At 38.4% G+C, this 10,830-nt stretch overlaps 1 protein-coding gene across 2 annotated transcripts; it reads right to left on the reverse strand.

The window, feature by feature from the left end:
• Positions 1 to 6: 6 nt before the first annotated feature.
• Positions 7 to 9,184, reverse strand: LOC108246110 (alpha-N-acetylgalactosaminide alpha-2,6-sialyltransferase 1). 2 transcript variants are annotated; one of them, XM_017433490.3, is made up of 9 exons: positions 8,868 to 9,174; positions 8,507 to 8,729; positions 8,101 to 8,263; positions 6,996 to 7,158; positions 4,839 to 4,977; positions 4,655 to 4,758; positions 3,378 to 3,461; positions 2,341 to 2,440; positions 7 to 1,226 (listed from the first exon to the last, which is right to left on the reverse strand). In XM_017433490.3, exons 1-9 carry the CDS (start codon positions 8,966 to 8,968, stop codon positions 1,017 to 1,019), a joined length of 1,287 nt encoding a protein of 428 aa, XP_017288979.1. In that variant the 5' UTR covers positions 8,969 to 9,174; the 3' UTR covers positions 7 to 1,016. The 2 variants fall into 2 exon arrangements, with proteins under 2 accessions (XP_017288979.1, XP_024866826.1); XM_025011058.2 differs by having other exon boundaries at positions 1,095 to 2,193; positions 8,868 to 9,184.
• Positions 9,185 to 10,830: the final 1,646 nt, after the last annotated feature.

Raw genomic sequence — 10,830 nt, forward strand, 5'->3', positions numbered from 1 at the left:
TTAAAAAAAAAAAAAAAAAAATCCAAAAATGACCGAAGGGTTTTCTTTTACTTCTTGTAGATCCAGTGTGATTGCAGATATCTAACAAACTAAAAGGGATTCTGCAAATCAGTAAGACATTAAACTAATAAAACAAACAAACCCAGAACCAGTTTAAAAAAAGAAAGTCAGTATCAATACATTTTAGTGCCTGGAACATGCCTGGAACATGCCTGGAACATTCCTGGAACATACCAGTTACGTACTTGGTACATGCCTGGGGCTGTACTATGAAGTATCTTGTTACCTGGTATTTCCAGTGCGCTTATGTATTATTAAGTGACTTTTACCTTGTACGCCGAGGCTACTGATCTGGTATGTACCATATAAGAGTCAAGAACACACCCAGGTACATACCAGGCAGTTATAAGAAAGTTAAGTAAGTTCCAGGTCTGTAACTGGTAAGCATCAAGTAAGTACCTGGATATGTACCTGTGTAGTACCATGTCTGTACCCCATAAGTACCCTGTGTGAACTAGGTACATAACTAGTTAGTAAGAACTAAATACTTGGGTATGTATCAGGTAACCACCAGGGACTTACCTGGTATGGACTAGATACATACCGTAAGTATCCAGGAAGTACCAGCTACTTACTCGTTAAGAACCAGATATGTATCCAGTAAATACCCAGTTCTTAACCAGTAAGTACTGGGTAAATATGTGGGTATGTACCCAGTAAGTACCAGGTATCTATCAGGAACTTACCCAGTAAGTAACAGATAAATACCCGGGTGTGTGCCAGATACACACCTGAGTACGTCCTCAGGTAAGCCTTCATGTCAAATATTCAGCTACATTCATTTTAATATACAGTACAATCTTTTAGGTTGAAGTGCATCCTTCAAAACATGCTCAGCAACTCCTTACGCCAGGTTGTTTTCTGTTCTTATCCCAGGAATCTTCTCTTATAAGATTCTTTCAAGGCGACAAACATTTGGTTCAAATCTCGATGCTTCGGCTGACATTCTCCGTGTGTCAAAGTTGCTTCGGCTTTTCCGTCACTGCTTCCGATTTTGTCCTTTGAAACAGCTTCAGTATTTTTTTGTCGTGGAGTTTCTTCCACAGATTCTTCTCCAGAATGTAGTCGTGGTTGGCGTAGAAAACGACGTGGGTTTTGGTGTACCTTTCAAAGTAGTAATTGGAGTACTTGCTGTAGTCCGGGGTCATGAATCCATATGCGCTCACCTGAGGAAGACAAAAAAACGAACGCACAGAGGAAAAGTCAAGAATCAGCTGCATACATTACATAAATGATTTACATTCTTAAATGGCAACAAAAGGCGTCAAAGAATAATTGTCTTTATGATTATCTTGTAAAATGGCTGCACAAAACCAGAAATACACACTTAACACAAGGTTTAAGGTCCTCCCACAGACAAAGACAAATTTTCCACACTTTTAGTCGACTTGAACACATTTAGTAGAATATCTTAATTAATATAATTTTATATTTTTAAAAGGGTGTAGTTCAAAAGGCCATTTCTATAAAATAAATAACTTCACAACCCATTCTATTATAAATAACTGAACATTGAAGAAGTTTCTCAAACTCTCATAACAAAAGAAACAAACAAAAACTATTCCACTTAAAGGAAACCTGCTGATATCAGTGATACAGTTTTAACCACAATATTTAAGAAAATCTGGTGTTAGTTTCTCATTAGCTCCACTATATTAAAAAAAAGAAACTTGAAACTATTCTGACGCAGAAAAACCACTTCAGAACAACTCTTAGACTATTTTATAAACATTTATAAACATTTAGACTGCCACCATATTTGAATTATGCAGTTATTCCTGCTGAAAGCACATCGTCACATTTTAGCAGTTAGTTTCATAAATGGAAGCCTTCCTCTTAGGCTTCATTCTGTAACTTTGGCACCATTTCAAGACAAATCCAGCATTTGTTTTGTTTAACCAGCCTCTTTGTAGCAACACAGCCGACTATCTCACACATTCCAGTGTTTTATGCAGGTCTTATATAGAACAATACACGCCCGACGGTTTTTATTTAAAAACAAGAAACAGGTTTTCTTCCTCTGCTGAACCTGCTCATGCAGGCTGTCAGTGATCAGTGCTGCCCTTTTTTCGCAGGCGGACACTCTGAGGCGACGTGGTTCACAGAAGAAGGCGTGACGGCGCATGCAGCTCGCTGTGCTTGCAAAAGTAAATATGTTGGCATGTGAGAAAAAATTCTGAAATTGTTGCACAATCAGAGCCAACTAAATCATAACCTGCTATTCTTGTTCTGTCCTATATGAAGCTATACAACAAAAAGACGAGATGAAGACGGACTCACTGTGTCACAAACGTGCAGAGCCAAGAAGAGAGCGAACGCCCCGTTGGTTGGTCGGACGATTCCCCAGAACGTCTTATTCAGGTTACTTGATTTTAAAAAGCTATAAACAATGAAAACACGTCAAATAAGACAAATTATAAACTTGTAAAAGTGACTTTTTTGGTTTTACAAGATCTCATGAAATACGTGCCACAAGAAAATCTATTTATTCCTCGTTTTGTTTTATTTTAGAGTCTGTGTTGAGTTTGTGCTGAACGACTGAATAATAAAACCTACATTTTATCACGTTCGGTAGATTTTACTTATCCAGATCACACTGCTATCTGAACTCTTAACTCGTCTGGACTCAAAACAAGAAAATCCTTATTTCCTTTTAGACTTTTACAGTTTTTAGCAGCTTTGACATAACTGCCTAAAATAATATTTCTATATTTTCTGCTGTTTGGCGTAACAGTTGCAATAAAACTCATTGGAGATTCTTAAAGTTCTGTTTAAAAAAATGTTTTTACATTTTATTTTTAAACAAGTCACTGGTTTGCCCGCTCCGCTCCCGCAATATTTTTAGCTGTAGCTTTTCACAGACTGGTGAACCCCTCATCCTTTCTAAAATGTTCTTTTTTTACCCAATTATCTTACTTTTACAACCTTTTTTTGCCCCTGTTCCAACTTTCTTGAGATGTGTCGATGCCATTAAATTCAAAATTATCTTATTTTTCAAACAAATGGTATAATTTCCTAATTTTAACATTTGATGTGGTCACCATGTTTCATTGCAAATAAAAAATGGGTTTTTGAGGTTTGCAAATAATTGCATTCTGTTTTTACTTATATTTTACACAACATAACTTTTTTGTTCCAGATTTTTTTCTTCTGAGCATTAATTTTCTGCATCACTAACAAATTTCTACTAAAGCGGTAAAAGTACACATATACCATTCCAGACACCAGCTTTGAAATAAATGTTCATTGTGGTAAATACTTTATGTGTAAGAGGTAAATTATAAAATGTTCGGACAGCGTTAGGATGAAAAGCTGACCTGTTCCGGACGTATCGCAGGAAGTCTTGGTGCAGAACATAGAACCGGCTCTCGTTGAACTGTCCCGAATAGTAAGTTCTGGCGCTGGATGGTGACAACATAGAAAACATCGTTAAGAAAAGGAACCACGTGAAACTACAATTTAACAACAGTTAGTTCTGTAAGTGTTATAATCACACACGGGTAGTTTTAAACACATGTGAACATTTTAGGCTTTTGCACAAACGCAAATTAAACTCAAGTCACTGATGATAGTCGTCAAAATCCAAATTGGCAAACGTGTTTTCCTAACTGTAATTGTAAAAACTTGGAGATATATCAAGTCTTATGTCAAGGATCTGGATTCAAGCACAAATTCAGATGCATTTAGTGCTGATTTAACTCCCAAAGGCTGCAAAGGGCTTTTCTGTCGGTGAGCAAAGCTGTGCGTGACAAAACTGACATGACAGTACCTGGATGATCACGAGCTTTGATGTTTTAGGTTTTGTCCATTAATCTTTTGTTTAGGCAGCTTTTGAAAAACAGATATGGCTGTGGAGAAGGGAGTGTGAGCAGACTAAACAAATATCTCTACAACCCATCAAATATAAAACGCATTATGTGCCCAAAACCTCAGTAATCCTTTAAAGTTAAAGCAGAAATTGAAACTGTGTGGATATGTTTGCATATGAACCATGCATGTTGTTAGCACAGTTTACTTGCAAAAAGACCGTTGCATTGACTCTGTAGGAAAAAAAAAGTATTGTATTTGGTTACATAAATGAGTATTGTTTCATAAATCATTGAAAATGTGACCTTTGCTAACACACAGTGACTGTATTATTGGCACGGCCTTTGATTGCACAAGATCAATCTGTTTTTGATCCGTTTTTGATGACGGTGAAATGCAGGGAAAACAGTCACGACATGCACGCCCTGAATTCAACAGTTTTTAACCATTTTGCACATTTTCCACTGGAGTTCATATAAGGCAAAATTTAGAACCAAAATGAAGCCAATCATGTGTTCATATTTGTTTTTTGTTAATTTAAAAACTCCTAAATCTAGCTTGTAGCTTAAATGATTTGTTAATAGATTGTAGAAATTTAGTGTAATAAACTTATAATACTAATCTATTTTATAGCAGAATGTGTTAATTATAGTATACCAGCAATAATAATATTAATTTGTTCTACTTTAAAGGTGAATAATTCTACTAAATGGTCAAGAAACTGTTGCATAAAGGTCGGTATTCAATTGATTCTGCTTCAAACAAACAAAAAAAAGTTGATATTCACTTTCGGTTCTTGTATTCGCCAGAAACAACCCGTTCTCCTTTATAAACAGCCTGGAGCCACTGGAAGTCCCTCAACCCCTCAGGAATCATGACGTATATTATGCCCTGGTAAAAGTCAGTGAAGGACATGTTATTTTTGATGAAATGTGGAAAAGAACCCTTCACCGTCAGTGTAGCTTCGATACCTCATCATGTGGGGCAGCTTTGTATCCGTATTTCTGGTAAAAAGCGAGGGACGCAGTGATTGAGTGGGCCGTGTGGACATACACCGAGGTTCTGTTCCCCACGTCTTCCTCATAACCCTCGATCGCTGCACCGTTCATCCTGTCACACAAAACAAATCAGAAATGTTGACCTGCGGTTAAATTTTCAATTAAACAATTCAACTTTAGGGTTGTTACAGCTGAAGGTAAAGCTGAAGACACTGATTATGACTATACCATCATACGCCATGATTTTAAAGTATTTTTTTGTCAACTGAGGACACAGAGAAAGTCTAAGGGCCCACTTCTGATCCTCAAGATACATTTTGCCCATATAAGCCCTGATCAGCAGAAAACAAACAGTAGAGAGAGTAGAACTCAACCTGGAGCCGAACAAAATACTGAGATAAAAAAAATCCCATTCAGGCAGCCTTGCTTTGCAAAAATGTTGTAATAAATTAAGTATTCGAGGCGATATGTTGCTGGGAAGCTGCAGCCAGTCAGCACTTTTGTATCCAGCTGAACTTCTCAGGACTTTATTCATGGAGGGTTATATTTCTTTTTACTCATTTTAAGGCAGGGGTGTCAAACTCCAGGCCTCGAGGGGCCGCTGTCCTGGACGTTTTAGGTTTTTCTGCTCCGACACACCTGATTCAAACGGTTTAATTACCTCCTCACCAAAGCATCAGGTTCTCCAGAAGTGCGTCCACGAGTCGTTCGTTTAAACCAGGCGTTTTAAGCAGGAACACGTCTAAAACGTGCAGGAGAGCCGCCCCTGTTTGACTCGTGTGTTTTAATGGGTCAAATGGATCCATACCGATGTTCCCAAGTACCTACAGGGATGACCCGGATCAGAAAGGACTCGTCTGTTTGCACCATGAAAACTATTCCAGCTCAGAGGTCCTCATGAGCTGTGAGTGAGCCTTCAGAAGAAGAATGGATCAACGTATCTGTAGGTTTTAACGAAACCTGGAGAAAGTAATCAGTGAGCGCGACTCTGCAGCTGGTTACCCAATTAAAGATGGCTGCCACAGCTAATCGACCTAAGCTAACAGAGAAATGGCTCAAACTCAGTAGTCAGATTGCAAAATCTTTAAAGACTGCAGGCATAACATTATTTTTGAGATTTGACTAAAACTGATATAATCTCTCAACATCTTATTTTGAAACTCATCATGAAAGGTGAGGGGTGACTCCTTTACTTTTATGCTAGGATTTTAATTTGAAAGGATTACTTCTCTAATGTATGCCTTTGTTTGGTGAATGAATGCTGTCTTGTCCTCTGAGTCATGTCTTTATTGCTCTTGATTGTTATCAATATACAGACGTTAAATGAAAATGTAATGTAATGTAATGTAATTCCCCTTTCTTGTTCCCCTTCTTGTTTCCTGTTAACTCTGTGTAGTCAGTCTGATCTTGACTAGAGGGCATAATGTTAGCTTGTTTCTGTGATGAGTGAAGTGTTTCTGCTTTGCCATATTTCCTGCTGTAGCCACATTCCATCCATTCAGAGACATTTTATTGCTTTTGCTGCACATATGTCATAAGCTCTTTACACCATTTCTTTTTAAAGGGATCAGTTATGAGCTCTTGCTAAACCACATTCTTGTGTTTTTAACTTCAGAGTCAAAACGTTGAAGCTTAGTATCTGCCATCACGTTTGAGAGGTGAAATGTTCTTTTGTTTGAAATGATGATGATGTCAATGAATAATCCTATTTTTAAAACTAAATCCTTGTGCTGCTCTGTCCTCAGGTGATTCTCCTGCCAGTGTTGATTTTCTGTTTTCACGTCTTCATTTGGACACTTCTGCAGGGCCTTCAACATTTAAAGCGATTATTTTATGTCTTTAACGTTGACCTAACCATTTCTGATGTTCTTCTAATGACCTGAATGTATGAGAACGTTCGGATCCTCTGACGAGCGTTATTCCAGCTCACCGTTTGTGATTTTAGTCCAACCTGTTTTCCAGGTTGCTCAACCAGAAACTTCCTGACAAATAAAATAAAGTGTCACTCAAAGAAAGACTTTCTGCTGTCTCACTACTGTCAAACCTGAGATTCCAGATCCTTCTTAGCCATTTAAAACCCCACTGCTCAACAAACTCTGCCAACAGGTTTGCTCTTTTGTTTCAGCTCACCGGAAGACGTAATCATGAGCGTCGATTTCTGCTCCCATCTTGGAGCCGTTGAGGATGCCTCCAGTTCCCACCACGGCACAGTGCACGCAGCCGTCGCCCCCCTGTTTGGGAAGGAGCAGCGGCTCCTTGAGCTTTGGAAGCAGCTTAATTGCAGCCATTACCTCTGCAGACAGAAATGAACAATCAGTTATACGTTTATAGAAAACTATCGACTGAATCTGATGATCTCCTTGGGTTTATAAAGTAAAATGAGTTAAAATGTAAAGTTATACCTCCTGCTGCTCAAATGAACCATTATGGTTGAGGAAAAAGAAAGTAAGAACCTCTAAAATGTACATTTAAATGTAATAAATTAATTGTAAATTTGAAACAGAGACTTTCTGACTTTCTCTGTTGCCTATAATAGTTCAGTATAATAATAATAGTTCAAAACCTTTGGACTAAAGTAAAAATTATGAAAAAATAACGTCTTTCCTGTTGCAGAAAGCTCTTTGAACGACCATAGAGTGGATTTTTAAAAAAAAACAGCGTCAGCCTCAAAAATGTCATAAAAAGTTTTTTGAATTTTATAAACCTTTACCCCACAGTCAGTAAAACATTACACGATACATCCAGGCTGCACTTGAAGTCCTACAGCTAGCTGCTGCTGCTATTATTAGTCTTGGTCCTGCTCTGACTAGTCGTTAACTCATCAAACTGGTCAGAGCTAATCTCTTTTCCTCCAAACAGAGATTGCTCAAGGAGCTGTCTATATACACAACCGATAAAATCTTTGCCTGATGGAGCTTTAACCAGTATTTGTGGATTGTGGAAGAGCTCCTGAGTTCATGCAGTGATTTCTAGGCCAGAACCAGACCTGGTTTCAATGCAGCGCTGTCTGAGGACCTGAAGATCACAGGCCTCATCGTTCGATCGTAGAGATTTCCCCAGATTCTTGAACTCGTTTGATGATTTTATGAACTGTAAATGATTGGGATCTACAAACGCAGTTTTTTCCCAGACCGGTGAGCTTCTGCCCATCTTTACCTCTTAGATAGCAACATTGCGCCTATGACTCATCAAACCCATCCAGAAAGCTCCTAAAAACTGTTCAAACATTACCTACCTTCGTGGTGCATTTGCATGAAACCGAAAGGGTTGTTAAAATGTGAAAGCCGGTTCCACTCGCTCATGTTGAAGTTGTCTTTGTGCAAATACAAGCGTATGTTGGGCAGGAAAGCTTTCTGGAAGTCCTTGTCCTGAGAGTTACGCAGGGACTGGGCACACGTCTGAGTACGACAAAATATGAAATTATAAACTCAAAATAATCATTTAATGGAGAAGTTAAGGAGTCTGATTTAGCGGAAGCTCAGAAGACAGCAGCTTAGACAAATAACTAAAGCATACAGAGAGAAGAGCAAACAGAAAATTCATCCACACCAAAGGTATACAGCGTCTCAAACAAAGCTGCTAAGCCCACAAAGTCAGTAAATTTGTAAAGTCCTTGTTCCATGTAGTCTTAAACCACTTACTGTTGGTCGAGGTGGAGCATCCTGATTGTAAATCTCCTCAAAATCCCACTGAGGAAGTTTTTTGAAGGACTTCTTGAATATGATGGGAATAGGAGTCTCAGGAGCAGCGGTTGTCGTATTCATTGGTTTTGGCGTTGTCTTTGAATTATTTTGATCATTGTTTCCAAATGTTCTCCAAAAATCCTCAATCCTTCTGGACATGTAATATTCTGAGATGCCATCCCTGGATTTTAAATTTGATCAAATAGCAACAAAAGTTAACTAGCCAGAAAATGTCTTTATGTGCTTTCTCACTGCAGTTTCTTTTGTTTGTTTTTTTTAATTGAAAGTTTTCATGTTTGCAGAAAATCAAAACACTTACCCTAGTTTTCCTGGTAGAAATGCTTCTGTTAGAATTAAAAGGAAAACGCTGGCTATAACCACCATCAGCAAAGAAAAAAGTTTGACACGTCTAATCGCCATCCCTGAGAAGTTCAGTCCAACTCAGACAGAAGCACCGGTCTGCTGGCAGGTGCTGCAGAAAGGAAATATTTGACGGTAATCTTAAGGAGGAGTCTGTTACCCAAGCGAGACAAATATCGTGCTTTTTTGTCATCAGTCAGACGAGTACTGCCAGAAATGTCAGGCCAGGAATTTTCTCAAAGGTGAAATTTTAAATTCAAATGTTTTCTGTGAAATTGACATGCAGCGACAAAACACACACAGAGATGTTCTGGCTTAAAGGTTCTGGTAAACAAATGTGGGTAACATAAAGAACACTGCCTCTATAGACCTGTTTTGCATGATTCACCTGCTAGGTGCAGAAGGTGCGCGTGCGAATGAGTCGGTGAAATTTAAAGCACACGTCCTGTAGCTGTGCTGAGTGCCACAAACAAAAACATTTGATCATATCTGACGGAGAGGGCACAGAATCACATTGTGAGCCCTGCGTTCTGCTGTCATCAATCTATTGGAGACAAATACAGCTGGAAAAATCAGACATAATTTGCTCAAATGCAGTGAAGCAAGCTGGAACGTCCTGAATGCAACTGGGAAGGGCAACAATGTGAGACAAAGTCTCAAAAAGTTCTGGTTTGTTACACAATAAAAGGGAAATTTTACACAGATGTAACTAACCGAAACACTCCTTTATTTATTTTTTGACATATTGCACAATCCACCTCTGAGAATGAACGTGCAGGAGCCGATCCTGAAATTTCAGATGGAATCGAGCCAGAGCTGCTCCTCTAAATCCTCCTCAGGCATTTTCTTTTTCCTTTTCTTTGCTGTTTTATGGCAGCGCTATGACCAATAAGACACTAAAGACTCATTAAATGTGTTTTATAGCATTGCTACTGTAAATAGACCTAACATTACTGGACTGTATTATATTTACTTTAATTCTGTGACTAAATGTGCATCAAAATAAAAGCATTTTTTTTGTCTGAGCATCATAAGATATAAATTGCTGCAACATGAGTGCAAAACCCAACACTGCTGCCTTTATAATGTTAAACCTGTCTGTATCCATCTTCTGTAAGCTCTGCTGTGTGGGACAAAAAAGAAAACTGTGGTCAACTCAGTTCAAGATGGCTGCCACAACCAACTGACCTAACTCAGTCAGTTTCACACATTTTGACCTAAACATTAACCGAGACTGATTTCAGCACATATTCTGGGTGCTAACAGTTTGGGCAAGATCTTTGTTTAAATTTTTACAATTTATAAATGTTTGGGGTAAAGTCTCTCTGTCTGTTAGCAAAATATGTCATAAACCACTGGACGGATTTTAATAAAACATCTACAACTGGTTAACAACACAATTCAAGGCGGCTGTCACAACCAAAAGACCTAAAATTTGATGCTTCTCTTTGCACCAGATCCTTTTTAAAAGCATGAAATGATCTTAGTCTAAAGCTCAGACCTCTTTTTGTTGTTACTTGCATTAGTTTATTTTGGCCCTTGTGAGAGGTTTCCCATTTCTGCCATGACATACAGAGCTGTGTTCCCCCCCAAAATAAGCAGAGCAGTCCCAATAATAAAGATAATGAGCGTCACCGTTTGCTGCAAAGCATGCTGGGTGATTCTGCGAGTGATCACAAGAGGGACTCTGAGTTACATTTTGGTGTTAGCTTGTGTCTGCATGTCAGCTTCCAGTCTACACATAATCCACATTTTAATGACTTTCTATGTGATCTGTATTGATGATGTTTTTCATTTCTTTTAATTTGATGTTATCAATGATAATGGCACACTGATGCACTTCTTGTTTTTACCATTTTAATACACTATTTTACTGTATATTGTGAGATATGTTTGTTCCTGCAGTAAAATGACGTTCCTGC

The sequence above is a fragment of the Kryptolebias marmoratus genome, linkage group LG17 (genome assembly GCF_001649575.2).
Source record: "Kryptolebias marmoratus isolate JLee-2015 linkage group LG17, ASM164957v2, whole genome shotgun sequence".
In the NCBI taxonomy this organism is placed as follows: domain Eukaryota; kingdom Metazoa; phylum Chordata; class Actinopteri; order Cyprinodontiformes; family Rivulidae; genus Kryptolebias; species Kryptolebias marmoratus.

Excerpts from the sequence above, each read along its gene's own strand:
- LOC108246110 (XM_017433490.3), bottom strand. The coding sequence starts at position 8,968 with ATGGCGATTAGACGTGTCAAACTTTTTTCTTTGCTGATGGTGGTTATA. Across the intron at positions 4,978-6,995 it reads GCTCATGATTACGTCTTCCG|GATGAACGGTGCAGCGATCG; the intron begins GTGAGCTGAAAC and ends TTTGTGTGACAG. Across the intron at positions 4,759-4,838 it reads AAGCTGCCCCACATGATGAG|GGCATAATATACGTCATGAT; the intron begins GTATCGAAGCTA and ends GACTTTTACCAG.